This window comes from Microcaecilia unicolor, chromosome 3 (genome assembly GCF_901765095.1).
Source record: "Microcaecilia unicolor chromosome 3, aMicUni1.1, whole genome shotgun sequence".
Taxonomy (NCBI): domain Eukaryota; kingdom Metazoa; phylum Chordata; class Amphibia; order Gymnophiona; family Siphonopidae; genus Microcaecilia; species Microcaecilia unicolor.
This window is the reverse complement of record NC_044033.1, coordinates 104,031,348-104,052,449: the sequence shown is the minus strand read 5'-3', so window position 1 is coordinate 104,052,449 and position 21,102 is coordinate 104,031,348. Positions and strand designations below refer to the sequence as shown.

Here is a 21,102-nt window from a genome sequence, read left to right as displayed (position 1 = left end):
CAGAGAAGAGATACCATTATATTCTACAGTATAACTTATTTACACAATATAAAATTACTAATGCCTTATATGTATGCAGTAAAAGGTAAAAACGTCATAATATTTAAAGATATACCTTTGCCTCTCTGCTTTTTCTCTTTTTGTTCACTTAACTTATCCAAAGGAAGATTTGTCATATCAACTCCATAAACTGTTCTGGATAAGACTGCAGTTAGAGAATCCATAATTTTGGCCCATTCTGTTATGAGTTCTTCCCAGTCAGTCAGAGAAGACAACACACTAAGCAATTCATCCCAGAGCTCTCGGGAAATATAAACACTTAGATTTGCTCGAATCCATGCTACAATAAGTGTCTATCAAGAAGAAAAAAAACAACAGAAAAAATATATTACAAAAAGATATTTTTTAAGGCTTTTATAGTAGTAGAAGAAGATCAGTGTTTAACTTTACCAATTAAGGTCTTCTGGTCCCTGGGTTAACTAGGGCTAGGGATGCTTTAGTAGTAGCACTCACAGTTTGTGAGGTGGAAAGGGGAGGAGTAAACAATTACTGCACAACAGCCAACACCCAGTATCAGGATGTAGGGTGTAGTATTGCACATTTCTGGAGTGAGCCTTGGTGCCTGGCCATCAGACAACAGTACTGCTGCAAGTGTCGAAGGAATACGGGGAAGGAAACCACAGGTTATAAATGAAGAGTTTTGGCCCACATCTCAGGAGGAGGACAAAACTATCAGGTAAAAAAAAAAAAAAAAAAAAGAGGCTGGAAAATACAGTTGCTTACCTGTAATTGGAGGGGGGGGGGGTTCTCTGTAGACAGCAGAATAAATGAGACACATAAGTGGATCAAGTTATTCAATGGTGCCAACATGGACCAGTTCTCTAGGAAGAAGAGAGGCACGCTTGGGCAAGGGTAGAAATTAGTCAGAAGGCAATCCTGTTGTTTCTTGTGACTCTGATCAATGTGGTTAAGACCCCTAAAAACGGGCAGATCATAATCCTCATACAGAAGATAGAATTGACTCATCAGATCTGGAGTGTGCTGTAGGTTCCAACATAAAAGAGTACTACTACTACTACTTATCACTTCTATAGCGCTACAAGGCATACGCAACGCTGTACATCATACATAAAAAGACAGTCCATGCTCAAAGAGTTCACAATCTAAGTTGGACAGACAAACAGACAGAACAACTAAGAGGTAAGGGAATTAAAGAGGAGGGGATAAAACATTTTCTACGGTTAGGTCAATAGTGACTAAGCAAACCCTCATTTTTTTGCTATTTCTCTGGAAACAGCCTAATTGGAGAAGATGGAGTAGATACCGACTTAGACTCACAGAACTCTCAAAAGTCTAGACACTAAAACAAAGTGACCTTACTGCTTAAACATGCCTGCTAGCTCCCAGTCTCTTACCATATTAAATTCAAGGTATTGATTATAGTCCATAAAGCTTTTTACAGGAATTTTCATTTTATTTTTACAACCTTCTAATCCCTTATTCTCCTATAAGAAGTTTACATTTACAAGTCTAAAACCATCTGGTAGTCCCCCCTTTGGCTTCTTCCAAATTAGATTGTGCGGCTCTTTTCTATCTCACCCCCACCCTCTGGAAAGTACTTCCGTGAATCCTCTGAGCACAGACTACTTTCAGAAAGTTCAACAAATTGAAAACATAGTTCTTTTTATTAGCTTTCCCAGATACCTAGCCCTGCTGGTGGCAGACAGTATCACAGAGATCCTTTATCCTCAACTTCCAACTGACCCTCCCCTTGCTACCTCGTACTGTAGTATTATAAACCATCTTGATTTGTTCCACAGGAGAAGTGGTATAGCAAATCTTAACGAATTCATGCAAGGCTGTGAAGTAGGCAAATCTGCATTCTCTCTAAGAATCAATGAGCTTGAAGACTGTTTTAGATATGTTAATGAATAGGTTATTCACAAACTGACTAATGGCAGCAATCTGTAATCAATCAATCATTCAAACCATTAGATTGAAGGGTGACCTTGATAGAATGCAGAGGGTGACCATGTATTGTATGATATTGCATTATCTTGCTACTATGTCCCTGAGCTATACATTTCACTCACTAGGATGGAAAATTGTTAGTGAGGCTTGGATGTGTGAGTGAGTTGGAATAAGACTTTTGTCTGTGCTGATTATAAATGAAGGAGGGACAAGGTTAGAGGAGCTAAGGCGATCGGGAGGTAGGGGGCAGGGGTGTCCTTGCTTCCTCTCTAACATATTTTATATGCCTGTCAGAAGAGGAGTAGGGAATATGCAGGGCAATAAGGAGGGAAAGGGGGAGGTTATTGGGGTGGACGGGAGAGTGGGGTCTATTATTCTTTTTTGGTTGAGGGGGGAGGAGGTAAAGTTGGGGAGGGCAGAGTATAGAGGATTGAGGAGAGAACTGTCAGGGAACTCAGTCAAGTTTGCCAAGCATAAAAAATTACTAAGAAAAGCAGCCATATTATCAGTCAGATCATGAAAACGTGCATTAAAATATCCTAAAGCTATAAAATCATTACAACGTAAATGCACCAAACAATCTCTTCTGCGACTCTCTCTCATTTCTCCTGTGACAATTGAGGGGATGAATAAACCAATAAAGTTAAATCACTATTCATTCCAACTTATATCAGTTACCCTCCACCCACTCCAGTTCCTCCTGCACCACTGAAATAATTCCTGAGCCAGAGCCATAAACCCACCTCCCTCTCCTAGGCACATATCAATACTTATAATTCCTGGGACACAAATTAGCCATACAAGGATCCTTGTTCTCCCTTAAACAACTTTCAGTAATAAATAAAACATCTAAATAATTTACCAACAAAATATCATTAATCACAATCGATTGAGCGTTCATTAACATACATTTCAACCTATCCCCTCCTCACTTATCTCCACCCCTTCATCAATACATAACACATCCTGACAGCATCTCTCTCTCCCTCCCCCCATTCCTGCACTTTCATTCCAACCCTAATCCTCCTATTCCCCTATATTTCTCCCTCCCATTACACACTCAATCCTCGTCATCTTTCTCACGTCCACCCCCACCATTCCTTCCCACACCAATCCCAAAAGCACCCACCACTACAGCAATCTACCGCCCCACCTATAAATCCGCCATTCTGCAGCGCCATGCCTCAAAATTATCCAAAGAAAAATCCTAAACCATATCCTCCTTTCTACACCCAGTCCTATAAAGGCAGCCTCCCATCATGAAGGGGCTTACAAAGGGTTGTGTCCTGCCTCGTAGACCCTCCCATTCGGCATGGATTAAAACAGTAGCAGGTGATGCCATCAACAGATGTATAGACATGCCCACTTCGCCACCAACAGTCTGCACACTTGGGCTCTCCTGTACCAGCATCAAGCAAGGCGCAGTGCCCCCTGGGTGCACGGAGCCGCCATTAACATGAACCCGTGCCCCCGACAGGCGCTCTAAGGCCAGCGGGGCGCGATGGCCAAGAGCCCGCCTCCCCGATGCACCCCGCTGGGAAGGGTGAGGAAAGAGGAAGGGGTTTAAAACCCCTGGACTGAGCCCAGATGTCCTCTTCTGGCGGCCGGGCATCAGCGTGCAGGGTGCAACACGCACCTCTCGCAGCCCTCTCGGATACGGCCTCGTGCGCCTCAACGCGACCTGATCACCGGTCGCCGAGAGCAGCAGGGACATGCCTGTGGCCATCAGTGTGCTTCGCTGATTCGAACGCCCCCTAAGGCTTGTTTTCCCGGACTTCCGGCTCTGTGTACCGACAGAGCACCGCGAATATCGTCGCTCTTTGCGGCGGAGGCAGCGCTATCGCGTCGATCATCGGGCGGCGGAGGCATCGCTCAAACGAGCCACTGTGGGCTCCATTGTAAGTAAAACCTCCAGTCGGGGTGTCCGGTTGGCGGGGGATACAAGACCCGGATCCTCCAGGGAACTCACGGATCCCCGCTAGGGGCTGAATACCGAATAGAGAGCGGTCTGCAGGCGGACAGCGTTAGCGATGAGTTGGGGTGCGCCTTGCCTGTCCAGCGCTTCCTGGGGGGGGCCGCATGGTCACAGGTCCAGGCAGAGGCAGCAAGATGGGTTCTGCTTCTGCTCATGGGAGCGTCGGAGAGTGGTTCTTTCTTGTCCCCCTTTTTGTGACTGCCTGGTAAACGTGGACTTCTGCCCCTCCATCCTTTGTCAGTCTTCCCCATGGCGATCCCAGCGGCACAGGGGGCGGCCATCTTGGATAGGGCAGGGGTGCCATCTTTGATGGTGCAGATTGTTATGAGATGCACAAAGGGCAGCCATTTTGAGGAGGGCAGAAGATATTGGGACAGCCAGAGGTACTGCATTCATAGCCAGAAAACAGTCTCATAAGTATACCAAAAAAAAAAAAAAAAAGCATTCAAAGCTTGTACAAGGTGGCGCACACCAATAAACACATACAAGAAGCCCACAAGCCTGCCTTTAGGAAAGAAGGAATCTGGAAGATGCAGGTTTGCTTAGAGCAACTAATAACCTGAATCCCTCGTAAGACCCTTAGAATGGGTGAAAGTGCCTTGGTGCTTTGTAGCTTTTACTATAAGAGACGTGGGGTAAGGAATAATATATTGTAGAGGAATATATTCGAGTTATTCCCCAAGTTTTCCACGTCATCACTGTGACTCCTGACGCAGGTGCTAGTCACCGAAACACGGCCCGTGTCGGGTCTTTTTGTCAAGGCTCATTCATTAAAGAACTGTGTTCCATTTTTAAAGGCCCATGGTGCTGTTTTTTTTGTTTGTTTTAATGGAACAGAGCCAATATGGATTTAGAAAAGAAAAAAGTCTTGCTGTACCAATCAATTGAATTTTTTAAGGATATTAATAAGTATGTGGATAAGGGTGAGCTGCTCAACAAATCAACATGTTAAAGAGTAGTAAATTACCTAGACCAGATGGCATACATCCCAGGGTACTGAAAAAAACTGAAAAATGAAATTGCTGATCTACTATTAATAATCAGTAATCCGCTATTAAAATCAGCCATGGTACCTGAAGACTGGAAGGTGGCCACTATAATGCCAATTTTTAAAAAGGGTTCTAGGATCTGGGAAATGATAGACCTGTAAGCCCGATATCAGTACAAGGCAAATTTGTATAAACTATTATCAAGAACAAAATTCCTCAACACAGACATGGTTAAATGGAACAGGGTCAACATGGATGCAGCCAAGGGAAATCTTGCCTCACCAATTTGCTACTTTTCTTTGAAGGTGTGAGCAAACATGTGGATGAAGGTGAGCCAGTTGATGTAGTGTACATAGATTTTAATAAAGCTTTGACAAAGTTCCTCATGAGAGACTCCTGAGAAACTTAAAAAGCCATGGAATAGCAGGCAATATTCTGTTGTGGAATGGGAACGGGTTAAAAGAAAGAAAGGTTTAAATGGCCAATTCTCTCAATGGAGGAAGATGAAGAGTAGATTGTCCCAGGCATTTTTATTTGGACCTGTGCTTTTTAGAATACTTATAAATGATCTGGAAACGGGAACTATGAGTGAAGTGCTTAAATCTGGAAACAACAAATCTATTCAAAGTTATTAAATCGCATATGGACTGTGAGAAATTGCAGAAGCATCTTAGGAGATTAGAAGTCTGGGCATCAAAATGGCAGATATAATTTAATGTGTACAAGTACATAAGTATTGCCATACTGGGACAGACCAAAGGTCCATCAAGCCCAAAATCCTGTTTCCAACAGTGGCTAATCCAGGTCACAAATACCTGGCAAGATCCCCCAAAAAGTACAATACATTTTATGCTGCTTATCCCAGAAATAGTGGATTTCCCCAAGTCCAATTTAATAATGGTCTATGGACTTTTCCTTTAGGAAGCCGTCCAAACCTTTTTTAAACTCTGCTAAGCTAACCGCCTTTACCACATTTTCTGGCAACAAATTCCAGAGTTGAATTACACGTTGAATGAAGAAAACTTTTCTCCGATTTGTTTTGATTTTACTACTTTGTAGCTTCATCGCATGCCCCCTAGTCCTAGTATTTTTGGATCACGTAAACAGACGCTTCACATCTACCCATTCCACTCCACTCATTATTTTATAGACCTCTATCATATCTCCCCTTAGCCATCTTTTCTCCAAGCTGAAGTGCCCCAGCCACTTTAGCCTTTCCTCATACGGAAGTCATCCCATTCCCTTTAGCATTTTCATCGCCCTTCTCTGCACCTTTTCTAATTCCACTATATCTTTTTTGAGATGATAGACCAGAATTGAACACAATAATCGAGGTGTGGTCGCACCATGGAGTGATACAAAGGCATTATAGCGTTTTCCATTCCTTTCCTAATAATACCTAACATTCTATTTGCTTTCTTAGTCGCCAAAGCACACTGAGCAAAAGGTTTCAACGTATCATCGACAACGACATCTAGATCCCTTTCTTGGTCGGTGAGTCCTAACCTGGAAACTTGCATGACGTAGCTATAATTCGGGTTCCTCTTTCCCATATGCATCACTTTGCACTTGCTCACATTAAACGTCATCTGCCATTTAGACGTCCAGTCTCCCAGTCTCGTAAGGTCCTCTTGTAATTTTTCACAATCCTCTTGCGATTTAACGACTTTGAATAACTTTGTAACCTCACTAGTTACCCCCATCTCTAGATCATTTATAAATATGTTAAAAAGCAGCGGTCAGCACAGACCCCTGGGGAACCCCACTAACTACCCTTCTCCATTGAGAATACTGACCATTTAACCCTACTCACTTTCTATCTTTTAACCAGTTTTTAATCCACAATAGGACACTATCTCCTATCCCATGACTCTCCAATTTCTTCTGGAGTCTTTCATGAGGTACTTTGTCAAATGCCTTTTGAAAATCCTGATACACAATATCAACCGGCTCACCTTTATCCACATGTTTGTTCACCTTTTCAAAGAAATGTAATAGATTGGTGAGGCAAGATTTCCCTTCACTAAATCCATGTTGGTTTTTGTCTCATTAATCCATTCTTTTGAATATGCTTTGTAATTTTGTTCTTTATAACAGTCTCTACCATTTTGCCCGGCACCAACTTAAGACTCACCGGTCTATAATTTCCCGGATCTCCCCTGGAACCTTTTTTAAAAATTGGCGTTACATTGGCCACCCTCCAATCTTCCGGTACCACGCTCGATTTTAAGGATAACTTACATATTACCAACAATAGTTCCGCAAGTTCATCTTTCAGTTCTATCAGTACTCTGGGATGAATACCATCCGGCCAGTAGATTTGCTACTCTTCAATTTGTCAAATTACCCCATTACATCCTCTAGGTCTATAGAGATTTCATTCAGTTTCTCCGACTTGTCAGCTCTGAATACCATTTCTGGCACTGGTATGTCTCCCAAATCTTCCTCGGTGAAGACCGAAGCAAAGAATTTAGTTAATCTCTCCGCTATAGCTTTGTCTTCCCTGATCGCCCCTTTTACCCCTCAGTCATCTAGCGGTCCAACCAATTCTTTTGCTGGCTTCCTGCTTTTAATATACCTTAAAAAAATTATTTACTGTGTGTTTTTGTCTCCAACGCAATCTGTTATTCAAAGTCCCTCTTTGCCTTCCTTTTCAGCGCTTTGCATTGGACTTGACATTCCTTATGCTGTTTCTTATTTTCTTCAGTCAGTTCCTTCTTCCATTTTCTGAAGGATTTTCTTTTAGCTCTAATAGATTCCTTCACCTCACTTTTTAACCATGCCGGCTGTCGTTTTTGCAAAGCAATACATATTGAGAAGAATAATCCAAATCATAGCTACATGATGCAAGTTCCACATTAGGCGTCATTACCCATGAGAAAGAACTAGGTGCCATCATGGACAATACATTGAAATCTTCTGCTGAGTGCGGCAGCAGGCAAAAAAGCAAACAGGAATTATTAGAAAAGGAATAGAAATAAGACTAAGAATATTATAATGTTCCTCTTTCACTCCATGGTGCGACCTCACCTTGATATTTTGTGCAATTCTGATTGTTGCATGTCAAAAAAAGATATAGCCGAATTAGAAAAAGTACCAAGAAGGGCAACCACCTTGAGTATTTTGTGCAATTCTGATTGCTGCAACTCAAAAAAGATATAGCCGAATTAGAAAAGGTACCCAGAAGGGCAACCAAAATGATTCCTCAAATGAGGAAAGGCTTAAGAGGTTAGGGCTCTTCAGCTTAGAGGAGAAGGCTAACGGGGGATATGATAGAGGTCTATAAAATCCTGAGTGGATTAGGACAGGTAAATGTAAATCGATTGAAAATGTTTACTCTTTCAAACTCCCAAAAGATGCTACAGCTATGGAATTAATCTACATTAGCTGTGTTGGATAAATTGGTTCACTACAAAAGAAAAAGAAAAAAGTTAATAATCCATGGTTTTCAGATTCATTAGCAGCATTAAAATCTGTAGGAGATTGGAGAGATCTTGGAGAAAAAAACAGGATCAGTCTTACTTTAATTGGAAAAAGGAGATAAAACAATATAAGATAGCTGTTAATGAAACAAAGAAAGATTATTTTAATTGAATAATAAATGAAGCTGAGAATTCATCAAAAACCTTATTTAAGACTAGTAAAAAAGGCCCGTTTCTGACACAAATGAAACGGGCGCTAGCAAGGTTTTTCTCAGAGTGTGTATATTTCAGAGAGCGTGTGTGAGAATGACTGTGTGAGAGAGAGTGAATGTGCAAGTGTGTGTGTGTGTGTGACAGAGAGAGAGAGTCTGGGTGCGAGTGTGTCTGTGAGAGTGTGTGTGTGTGTGACAATGATAGTGAGTGTGTGAGAATGAGAGTGTGTGTGTGAGAATGAGAGTGTGTGCGAGTGCGTATGTGAGACAGTGAGTGTGAGAGACAGAGAGCGAGAGTGAGACTGGGTGTGAGTGTGTCTGTGAGAGAGAGTGTGTGTGTGTGTGAGAATGAGAGTGTGTGCCATGGGCCTCCCCCTCCCTCCCTTCCTCCCAGTTCCAGGGTCGTCCCCTTCCCTCCCTCCGAGTTCCAGGGTCGTGCCTCCCTTCCCTCCCCCCGAGTACCAAGGTCGTCCCCCCTCTCTCCCTCCGAGTTTCAGAGTCTTCCCCTCCCTCCGAGTTTCAGGGTCCCCCTCCCTCTCTCCGAGTTTCAGGGTCCCCCTCCCTCCCAGTTCCAGGGTCGTCGTCCCTCCCTTCCTCGCAGTTCCAACATCCCTCCCTCCGAATTTTAGAAATCATCTTCACTTACCAAGTCGTGGTTACGGTGGCCGTCAGCAGCGGTACAAGGCGTGCAGGCTCAGCCCTTCTCTCTCAGCTCTGGTCCCGCCCTCATTTCCTGTTTCCACAAAGGCGGGACCAGAGCTGAGACAGAGAGAAGGGCCGAGCCTGTACGCCTTTTACCGCTACTGCCGGCCGCCGTAAACCCGACTTGGTAAGTGAAGATGACTTTTAAAATTCGAAGGGAGGGCCTGGAACTGGGAGAAAGGGAGGGACGACGACACCCTCATGCGTGTGACGTCGCATTCCTTTGCCTGGCAACTCTGCAGCGTTCCCTTCCAGTGATTGGGCACTGCTGCTTGTGACGAACCAGGAAGCACGCAAACGTCAGGACAAGAGATGGATATGGCAGGCAGCACGAACCCTTCACTGCCACGGAGTCAGCTTCAGAACGTTGGAGGTGCTTTTTATTATAGTAGATATTTCAAACTTTGACTTGCACAGATAATGTATTGCTAACTCCTGAATCACTTCAGCCTACAGCACAATTTTTCCAGTTTGAAGTGGATAAAAGCAGGGGCATAGCCAGACAACAGATTTTGGTGGGCATCAACTGTTCTCCCCTCCAACACCACCAAAAATAATATCCCAGCTGGTGAGAAAATGCTTTTTTCCACCTTGGAAGTCTACAGCAGGCATGCACTGAAAACAGAGCATGCACGGGTGCCGCTATCATGGAAAGCAGCGTTTTCGTTATCATTAGGGGGAAGTCTTCAGCTGGTGGAGCTTGGGATTCCCACCAGCTACCACTAAACGTATGCTACTGTTGGGTGGGCGGTGGGCAGTGGGCAGGCCCACCCAAGCCCACCTGTGGCTATGCCACTGAATAAAAGAAAGAAATCATCCAATCTGATAATACTAAGAGAGGTTAAGTTGCTGGAGAGAATATCAGATAATATGCTTTGGGATAAATTTGACCCAATGTCATCTGGAACAACCATTAAGATATTAAATAGATTAATAGATAAGGGATGTTACTTGGACACCTGACCCTCCTATTTATTAGAACATGTCCCTATGAATATTTTGAAAGAGCTCACTAGATTTATCAACGTAACACTGTCAGAAGGACACATCCTGCAAACATAGCTAATATTGTATTATCTCCATTTCCAAAGAATATAGGAACAGATCTCACTACTGCAGAAAACTACAGACTGGTTGCAAGTACTATATTCCATGGATTACCAAGTTAATGGAGTTTGTAGTCATTACACAATTCTCAAAATATCTTTTCTCTTCTACATATTTAGGCACAGCACAGAGACTCTTTTACTTGTTCTGATAACCAAAATAAGAAAATACTTAAGCAAAGAGAAATAAATCATTCTTTTACAGTTCAATATTTCAGCCACTTTTTATGCAGTTGATCATCATCTTTTGTTGGACAGGATTAGAGAGATGGGATTAAGAGGCAGTGATTTTAACTGGTTTTGAAGGGGTGGAACGCCGGATACTACTTGAATACTGTGAATACTACTAATACTACTGACCACCAGAACAACTTCATGTTTTGTGCCTACTGATGGACTTATACTTATGGACTCTACCTCTGCTTTTGGCCTTTAGCCATACTTTATTAATGCACTGGACCTTTTGTGCCTTACATATAATGAGCCTAGACTAAGACTAAAACTTGTGCAGTTTAGACCTTTACTAGTAGTAAGTATTTGTTAACCAGCAGCTAGATAACAAATTGTAGTAGTCAGCAATTTAGGGCAGCTGGCTCTGCCAGCCCAGTCTCGTGATCCATGCATAGAGGCTGTATTGTGTAAATGTGCTGGAACACTGAAATAAGTTACTGTTTTGCTGCAGTTTATACTAAGAAGTTAGATTTTGCTGTAAAGGACAATTTATTATGCTTAGCTAAAAGAAGCTGTAACCAGATAGCAGAAACCAGCTGGAACTTGTGCTGCTTATCAGTATATTGCCTTATATGGTATATGCAATGCCAAATAACTGTGAATAGACTAGAGACCAGTGTTGGAAATGGAGGGTTGTGTGCAAAGCCAAAGATAAGTTTCGTTTCCTGGGTTCTGTGTAAGATCCTCTGTCTGTAACTGCGCATGACTACTGATAAGAGTGTATAAGAACGAGTGTCAGGTGACGCTCAGGGAGCAGTATTCTGAGATTGAACTCGGGGCTGTGTGAATTGCTGGCAATAAAAAGCTGCTTTGTTTTGGAATCAATTTGCCTTTCGTCTCCTGATTTCCCACCTGTTTCATTGGCACCCCAGATGGGACAGAAGTAGAAAGGGGAATCGGATTATATTCTTCCCCTCCCCCACTGCGATCGGATCGGCTCATCGACCCCCCTCCCGAGAAGGTGATAAGTGGCCACCGCTGATTTCAGCGTTCACCTCCCGGCGGAGGGCCGATTGATTCCGGCTGACTGGAAGTGGGACTGTGTGGTTCCGGCAAAGCACCTTTTCCTTTTTCTTTTTTCCTCTCTGGAGAGGCGCGTACGACGGCGCGGCCTGCGAACACGGCGGACAGGCGAGTATACTCTACGTAGTGACCGGCCCAGTAAGGACCGAAGAAGAGGCGTGATCACCCTCTTTTAGCCAGTGACTAATACGGACTATTGGTATAAGACTAGGTCCCGAAACTCACTAGGCTCCGACGACGAAACCGAGCAGCAAACGGGAGGGTTTCTTGTGGCGTATGAAAATGTAGACTCAGGCTTCTCTGAACTGCAGATTCCATGACCTTGTGTACACGAGCTGCATGAGCTGTAGAATGGAATGTGTTTAGATAACGTGCTTGAGAACCAGATGAACTGTTCAGCAGCTGAGGAGTGCAGGTTTTTTTGTTGTCTTAGGCTGCTATAGAGTAAAAGCAGTCCAGGGTTTGGGACCCATTCATAAGACCACAGCCGGTGGTGGGAGTGGGCTCGAGGAAATAATTACTCCGGGTGCATGTTAACAGAGTGATATGAGCCTTTGAACTTAACTGTTGCATCATGTTAGAAGTTATTATAAGATACTAGGAAAAAAAAAAAAAATGCCCGTTTCTGAGTGCAATGAAACGGACGCTAGCAAGGGGCCCCCTCCCTCCGTCCCTCGGAGCTACTTGCGTTACTTGTTCGGGGTTCGCGTTTGCCTCGCATTTCGGCCCTCGAGTGTTATAGCTCCGCCCTCGACGTCATGACGTTTTGACGTGTTGTTTTTTCATAGAGAGATAAGATTTTGTTTCTCTGAAACAGGAGAACTATGTATTCTATAGCAGACGGTGCAAGCTTTGTATATGCAGCACCAGGATTTCGTTGCTGGGGATAATGTTGTTTATCTTTCTTGAATCTGGTTGTTAAAAAGGGTATGACAATTCATGCTTTTCTTTAAGTCTTATGGGTATAGTATTACGGAGGTTAAATATAAAGCCTCCCTTCAGGAATGCAGCCTTGATGTTCCTCCAGCTGTTTTTGTCACGCTATGTTAACTTTCAACTTTGTGATTTACTGAAAGGTGCATGATGGCATTTTCAGCTCCATGCTGCACTTGGGTTCAAAGCACGGTGCATCTGTTGTAATTTACTGTGAGATTTATGGTATCGTGTTCATTTACTGACCATAGTCCCTAAAGAATGTAAAGAAAACCACAGAAGGTATCCCACACCCCAAAAGCTAAAACATTGGATTTTAAAACTCAGATTTGTAGCTTATGTCAAAGTTACCGAGAGAGCTTGTTGCAGCTTGTTTCCTCCCCACTTCTGCACAGATACATTCAGTTTAAACAAACCCTGCATATCAGCTGCCTGTAGCCATGAGCAGTTGCCTTTTATGCAAACCTTATGAGTCTCGTAGGCAGTGCAAATCACAGCTGCTTAATTGTATTGCACTAAGTTTGTTTTCCTCCACTGCAGAGGAGGGATGCAAATTCCTAAGTTATTCATGAGACTTGCAGACTATTTCTTGCCTACTCTCTGTATCTACCTCAGTAGGATTTGTACAATAAATGTTTGTCTGGTGAAATATCCCACGTGTATGTTCTGTACCCCAGGTAATTGAGATTTCAGAGAGATAAGTTTTAGGTTTCAGTGTTCGTTGTTTCAGTGTTCAGTTGTTTGCCTATGACGTCACTCTTCTTTCTTTTATTGATGACTTGCTCCCTCTGCTGATCTTTGTGTGTATTACATGCACAAGTTGTTTTGGGAAAAAAAAAAAAAAAAAAAAAGAAGACAGTCCCTGCCCAGAGGAGCTTGCGGTCTAGACTAGGGCAGACAGATAAGATTCACAATTACAGACTTTTGTTTTAATAATGTGATTTATGCAAAGAACCGTTTGTCTACTAAACTACTTAATGTGTTTAATTCATCATGCTTGTGATAAATATATCTGTGTTACTTTACCTTGGGCAATTGTGACTCCAGAGATATTGCCCCCTCCAGGGTAAAGGAATTTAGCTGAATGTTCAGATTAAGAAGTTGTTAATGTACCTTGAATGAGAATGCTTTGTGCTGCTATAGAACATTTCTAGGCACCTGCCTACGTGCTGACATCATCCTTGTTCTAACTTTTCTCCATAAATCATATGTCTCATGATTTTAGCTGGACGCTTAAACCAGGTTGTCCAGAGAGGTGAGGTGTACCATGAATCACATTGTGAAGAAGATGGAAGCAAGTTCCCAGTCATTGAAAGGTTACTGAGATGTTTGAAGCTTGTAAAAGATATACTGCCAATGTGCAAGTTGTGTGAATAGTGTGAATAACCACATGGCAGGAGTACATGATTATGTGCTACGAAAGTACACTTGTAAGTTAGATAGAAGGGTTGTGGAAGTGGATATATGTGGAAGTGTTTCAACAGGACTATACTGTTTGGGGATAGGCCACAGAATAGCAATTCATTTTATTCTGTATTACCTATCAAAAGAAGCATGAAATTTGAGCTAATGGCATTTTGTTAAGGGTTTGACCAGATATTGAGTGAATTATTATCATTTATGCCCTGAGGCCTACATAGAGGCCCTGTATCGTTTGGAGTCCTCTTTCTTGTTTTTCAGGTTCATCAAATTGTCCTCTCACCTTAGTTGGCAGGCAGGACGTGACATCATTTGACTGTGATCACTGATGGCACCAGTCTGTGTTAAGGCCTGCTGTCCACCATTCCTGAAACAGACCTGGCCACCGCATTCCCATTCTCCTCTGTTCTCAGGGTTGTTGCCTATTACTGCAATGAACTTTCTAGAATTGTAACCTTTATATCCCAAAACAACTCTGTTAAGGTTGCACCAATGCTGGAAGGGGATGTTGGTTGAACTCATTTTGTTAGATAGACTGCTAAACTCTAGGCCAGCATTTAAACTGGTGGTCCATATAGGAATATTGCTATACATTCTCAATTGTAATGATTTCTTTTGCTTACTTGGTATAGGCATCATCACTAACGCCTCTGAAGCCACTGATTGTTTCCTGTATGATATTGTTTCAAGATCGCATGTATTGTCTCATGTTGCAAACACAAGATCCTAAAGTTCATCCAGTCCCACACACACAGTATACCCTATGCAGCTCGACATAGCAACCCGCCAGAGATCTGATGATGTGCCAGATCAAATATGGACCGGTTGTCCAGTACGTTGGTGACCTGTTGATTGTGTAGTGTTCGCCTGAAGGTTCTTGACAGCGGGCTGCAAATGCCCCTGAAATCTGTCACCTGCTTGAAGCTGTGTGGAAGCCAAGAAAAGTCGCTGTGATGCACTGTAGGGCCCACACAGGGAAGACAGATTCCATAGCCCGGGGCAACCGACGTGCGGACGAGGCAGCCAAGAAAGCCTGTCAAGAACCCTACCCTCCTGAACCTACTCCTCATCCATCTCCCTGAAGAAACCCCCGCATTTACAGAAACTCCCCCAACAGGGAGTCTTGAAATTTACCAGAAGTCAGGAACCCCCGAGTACAGGCCCGTCCAAGACTTAAGGAAGGTCAACAACCAGGTGGCCGACATAGTTGCTCTCGTACCGAACCCTTACTCCATTTTAGCCCAAGTGCCAGCCCAGACCAAGTGGTACAGTGTCATTGATCTGAAGGACGCCTTCTTCTCCATCCCCCTCGCCGCCGACAGCCAGAAATTGTTTGCCTTCACGTGGGAAGACTTACAGACTGGTAATAAGCAGCAGTTTACCTGGACCCGACTCCCCCAGGGATTCAAGAACTCCCCCACCCTCTTCGGCGACCAACTCGCCCAGGACCTGAAGACGTATCAGGACGAATATGGGCCGGTCGTTCAATACGTGGACGACCTGTTGGTGGGCCGTGAAACGTACACGGACTGTGCAGAAGCTACCCTTTACCTCTTGACAACCCTGGAAGCCCTAGGGTACCGAGCCCGCCGACAGAAGGCACAGATATGCGACATCGAAGTTGCGTACCCGGGATTTCGCCTCCGAGAAGGAACCCGGAGGCTCGGTACACCCCGTACCCAAGCTATCCGCAACCAACCCACCCCTGCGAATAAGAAGGAATTGTGGGCACTCCTCGGAGCCGCTGGATATTGCCGCATTTGGATCATCAATTTTGCTATTCTGACCCACAGTTTGTATGCCAAACTGAAGGGGCCTGAACTCGAGGGCCAAGATCTCCGGTGGGAGAAAAGCGAACTGAAAGCCCTTCAGGACCTCAAGGAGGCCCTTGTGGCCCCACCAGCGCTCGGACTGCCAGATATGACTAAGCCGTTCCACTTGTTCATCGACGAAAAGAAGGGATTGGCACTTGGAGTCCTCACCCAACTGGTCGGCACCTGGCAACGCCCTGTAGCATATGGATACCTGAAGCCCTGGCATGGACTGTGGCCAAGGAGGGCCACGACCGCACCCACCTGGGCAGGGACGCCCTGGGGCGCCTACTCGAGAAGACCTACTACATCAACAAACTGTCCCTGTGGACCAAAAATGCTTCCAGCCAATGCGCAACTTGTGCTCGGAACAACCCAAGAACGGGGCCTGGTCCTATGCCAGGACATGTTCTCTGAGGCACTAGCCCTTTCCACATCTGCCAGATTGACTTCACGCATATGCCCCCAGCCCGGGGCTACAAAGCCATCCTCGTCGCCGTGTGTACCTACACTGGATGGATTGGGGCCCAGCCTACCAGAACGGAAATGGCGAAAGAAGTCACTTCCTTATTGATCCATCACCTCCTGCCGAGATACGGCCTTCCCAGACAGATAAACTCCGACAACGGTCCTGCATTCGCCAGCGAAGTAACACAACAACTCAGTACAAGGCTGGGTCTCGATTGGAAATTACATTGTGCATGGAGACCCCAGAGCAGTGGAATAGTGGAGAGAGCTAACCGATCCCTCTTTAACCAACTGGCTACCGACCTCTGGGAGCCTCAAGAGTATCCTCGTCATGGGTGGCCTGTTCTTGTTGTCCTGCTTATTAATACCTTTGTCTCTCCCCTTAGTTTTCAGGTGTCTCCGCTCCACCATGGAAAGCATCGCTGACCGCCGTGCTGCTGCCCAACTTATGGCTCTCCAGATGTACTCCCCCATTCCCCAGTCTGATGAAGCTGACGATGAAGCACCTTGTGGCCGACGTGCACCTTTCACCTCCTGAGTCACTTAATGGGCCAGTACCCTTGTGTCAGCATAAGACCGGATACAAAGGGGGGGGGATTCCACTAGGGGCCCTCCGTCTCAACCCCGGCGAAGCAACCAACGGCTGCGCAAGGGCTTAGGGCTCGCTTTTTGTCTCCCTGCTAATGCTTCTTGTCTCTCTCTCTTCCCTTTCAGGGTTCATGGAGGTGATACTCTCCACCAGATGGATGTTCAAGTATCAAAAGGGGGGAATGAAGGGGTGGAACGCCGGATACTACTTGAATACTGTGAATACTACTAATACTACTGACCACCAGAACAACTTCATGTTTTGTGCCTACTGATGGACTTATACTTATGGACTCTACCTCTGCTTTTGGCCTTTAGCCATACTTTATTAATGCACTGGACCTTTTGTGCCTTACATATAATGAGCCTAGACTAAGACTAAAACTTGTGCAGTTTAGACCTTTACTAGTAGTAAGTATTTGTTAACCAGCAGCTAGATAACAAATTGTAGTAGTCAGCAATTTAGGGCAGCTGGCTCTGCCAGCCCAGTCTCGTGATCCATGCATAGAGGCTGTATTGTGTAAATGTGCTGGAACACTGAAATAAGTTACTGTTTTGCTGCAGTTTATACTAAGAAGTTAGATTTTGCTGTAAAGGACAATTTATTATGCTTAGCTAAAAGAAGCTGTAACCAGATAGCAGAAACCAGCTGGAACTTGTGCTGCTTATCAGTATATTGCCTTATATGGTATATGCAATGCCAAATAACTGTGAATAGACTAGAGACCAGTGTTGGAAATGGAGGGTTGTGTGCAAAGCCAAAGATAAGTTTCGTTTCCTGGGTTCTGTGTAAGATCCTCTGTCTGTAACTGCGCATGACTACTGATAAGAGTGTATAAGAACGAGTGTCAGGTGACGCTCAGGGAGCAGTATTCTGAGATTGAACTCGGGGCTGTGTGAATTGCTGGCAATAAAAAGCTGCTTTGTTTTGGAATCAATTTGCCTTTCGTCTCCTGATTTCCCACCTGTTTCAGTTTGAATAAGAAATACTGTGCGAGAAAGAATGTAGTATCTTTTTCTTGGCCATCTGAGTGTGATGTTCCACAAGGATCCTCAATTTCACGTTTGTTGTTTGAGCTCACTGGGGAAATATCTAACAAGACTGAGTATTTTTGTTTTATCTTATGCACCCTCTACTATGCCCAAACTATACCCTTGGAAATGATTACATGCTGAGGCAATTTTATAAAACACATTTTCTGCAGAAAAAACAGCTTTTTTCACCTGGAAAATGCTTTATAAAATTAACATCATGGAGGGTAGCTGCATAAAGGGGGCACATCTTTTTTTTTTTAATTTATGCATCAATTTAATTATATCACAAGTATAACACTTGAAAACAGGAAATGTCTTATATTCCAGAAAAATAAATAACAAAACTATGGACATAGTTGGCATAACAACCTGAAGGCCCTGTTTACTAAGCTAGGCTTGCTAACTTTTTAGCGCACGCTAACAATAAAGACATCCATTATATTCCTATAGGTGTCTCTATCGTTAGCACACGCTAAAATGTTAGTGCCCCTACAGCCCTCAATCAAAGGAAAAAATAGAAGGGGAGAGGCAAAGCCTGATGTATAAAGTAGCTTAGAAAAGGAAATTCCTTCCAGAAGTTACCAGTTAGATATATTCATAAAAGACTATCTATTCAGCAGATGCTACACAATATGGGAGAAGATGGGAACTGGTGGTTTCCTAGCTTTCAAAAAGTTCCCTAAATGTACTGAGCCAACAAAGGAATAAGTCTTAGTCCCCAACTTTACAATACACTTACAAGGAAAATGAAGAAAATATGTAGCTCTCAAGCAGTGGCGTAGCCAAGGATGGGCCCGCAGCACACCTATGATGTGGCTGGCAGGGATTCCCAAGCCCCACCAACCGAAAACTTCCAACAACTGCCCCTCCTGCATACCTTGTAAATAGCAGATCTTCACCTGCAGCGGGCAGCAACTGTTACATACTGCTCGCACTGGCTCCACAGCCTTCTCTTTGATGTATTCCTGCCTATGCGGAAACAGGAAGTTACATCAGAGGGCAGGCTTAAAAGGAATGTGGGGGAGGGGAGGTGTTTGAGAGACCTAATGGCATGCAGACGAGAGAGGGAGAAACCAAATCACTTGTGAGACAGGGTGGAGTTCTGCCCACCCATCTTGAGCCCAGGCCCACTCAAAATTGGGTGTCTGGCTACGCCCCTCAAGGCAAAAACCTGAGGTTTAAAGGCCAAAAAATAATTTCTCCTCATTTGTTTGGCCCCAGAAAGATCAAGAAATACATTAATACATAAATGTTTTACAGAAACATCTGATCTTTAAAGCGGAAATACAATCGAAGTACGTAGAGACAATTTGATTCTAAGGCAAAAGTGGAAATTAAAGTAGCTTTGGTGACAGCTTCTCCATAACTCTCCAACATAACTCTCCAAGAATTCTGTTAGGTTAAAGCTCTGATGAGCTCCAACCTTATTTCCTTCCTCCATTCTCAGGGCCTGAGCATAATCTCCAACATATGCTCTAATAACTGGTGGCATTGAGCCCATAGATATTTTTATTTTCAGGACTTCACTCACATACTTCTTTAACATCTCCAAAGGTGACAGTATAGGTGTCCTAGAAAATTTTAAAAGCCTCAAACTCAAGCTTTTTTGCAGTCTTTGTCAGTAAGTGCTTTTTACCTTAGCTGATACCATTACTCTAATCTCTCTCAGTTTCTCACTGTTTCAATAACTAATTTTTTGTATCTTTTAAATACTGTGCAGTTCTTTTGATACTGTAAATCTGAATGTGTCTTCAATTGGGTATGTACGGGTCAGCACTATATTTAGATACTTGTCAGCTATGTTTGTAATCTAAATCTCACATTCGTTTTACTGTTTGCACTTTTTAGCCGCTGTACTGTTTTTGTTTGTTCCTCTATTTGGTAGTACAGGTCTGATATACAAAACCTTGTTGGAGTTCTGCCTATTTCACTTTGCCACCAATCTTAGTATGATGCACCACAATTTACTATATACTGAACAGTTCCACTGTAAGTTATTACTAATTAATGTTAGCTAATCTTTTGATGACATACTGTTAAACGTAAACCGCTTAAAACTTGTTGGTAAAGCAAGTTATACATGCCAAATTAAATTACATTAAATGTTACCTGTGGTTATATTTTACTGCATTCCATATGTACACCCACTTGGAGTATTTATTTATTCATTTGTTCTGTTGTCGCATAAACCTGTCTACGGATATGTGTATAGCGAATGATACATACCTGTAGCAGGTGTTCTCCGAGGACAGCAGGCTGATTGTTCTCACGACTGGGTTGACGTCCACGGCAGCCCCCACCAACCGGAACAAAAACTTTGCGGGCGGTCCTGCACGCAGGGTACGCCCACCGCGCATGCACGGCCGTCTTCCCGCCCGTGCGCGACCGTTCCCGCTCAGTTGAACGACAAGCAAAAGCATGAGTAAAACGCAACTCCAAAGGGGAGGAGGGAGAGTAGGTGAGAACAATCAGCCTGCTGTCCTCGGAGAACACCTGCTACAGGTATGTATCATTCGCTTTCTCCGAGGACAAGCAGGCTGCTTGTTCTCACGACTGGGGTATCCCTAGCTCTCAGGCTCACTCAAAACAAGAACCCAGGTCAATTTAACCTCGCAACGGCGAGGGCATAACAGAAATTGACCTACGAAGAACAACTAACTGAGAGTGCAGCCTGAACAGAATAAAATCGGGTCCTGGAGGGTGAAGTTGGATTCAAACCCCAAACAGATTCTGCAGCACCGACTGCCCGAACCGACTGTCGCGTCGGGTATCCTGCTGCAGGCAGTAATGTGATGTGAATGTGTGGACAGATGACCATGTCGCAGCCTTGCAAATCTCTTCAATAGTGGCTGACTTCAAGTGGGCCACTGACGCTGCCATGGCTCTAACACTATGAGCCGTGACATGACCCTCAAGAGCCAGCCCAGCCTGGGCGTAAGTGAAGGAAATGCAATCTGCTAGCCAATTGGAGATGGTGCGTTTCCCAACAGCGACCCCTTTCCTATTGGGGTCGAAAGAAACAAACAATTGGGCGGACTGTCTGTGGGGCTGTGTCCGCTCCAGATAGAAGGCCAACGCTCGCTTGCAGTCCAATGTGTGCAACTGACGTTCAGCAGGGCGGGTATGTGGTCTGGGAAAGAATGTTGGCAAGACAATTGACTGGTTAAGATGGAACTCCGAAACCACCTTTGGCAGAAACTTAGGGTGAGTGCGGAGG

The 21,102-nt window shown here is 44.1% G+C and overlaps 1 protein-coding gene across 1 annotated transcript in view; it reads right to left on the bottom strand.

The window, feature by feature from the left end:
• The window catches only part of RALGAPA2 (Ral GTPase activating protein catalytic alpha subunit 2), an 898,249-nt gene that overhangs the window by 737,237 nt on the left and 139,910 nt on the right, over positions 1-21,102 (bottom strand). The window contains 1 exon segment of the mRNA XM_030196220.1: positions 116-353. Coding sequence (XP_030052080.1) covers positions 116-353 — 238 coding nt within the window.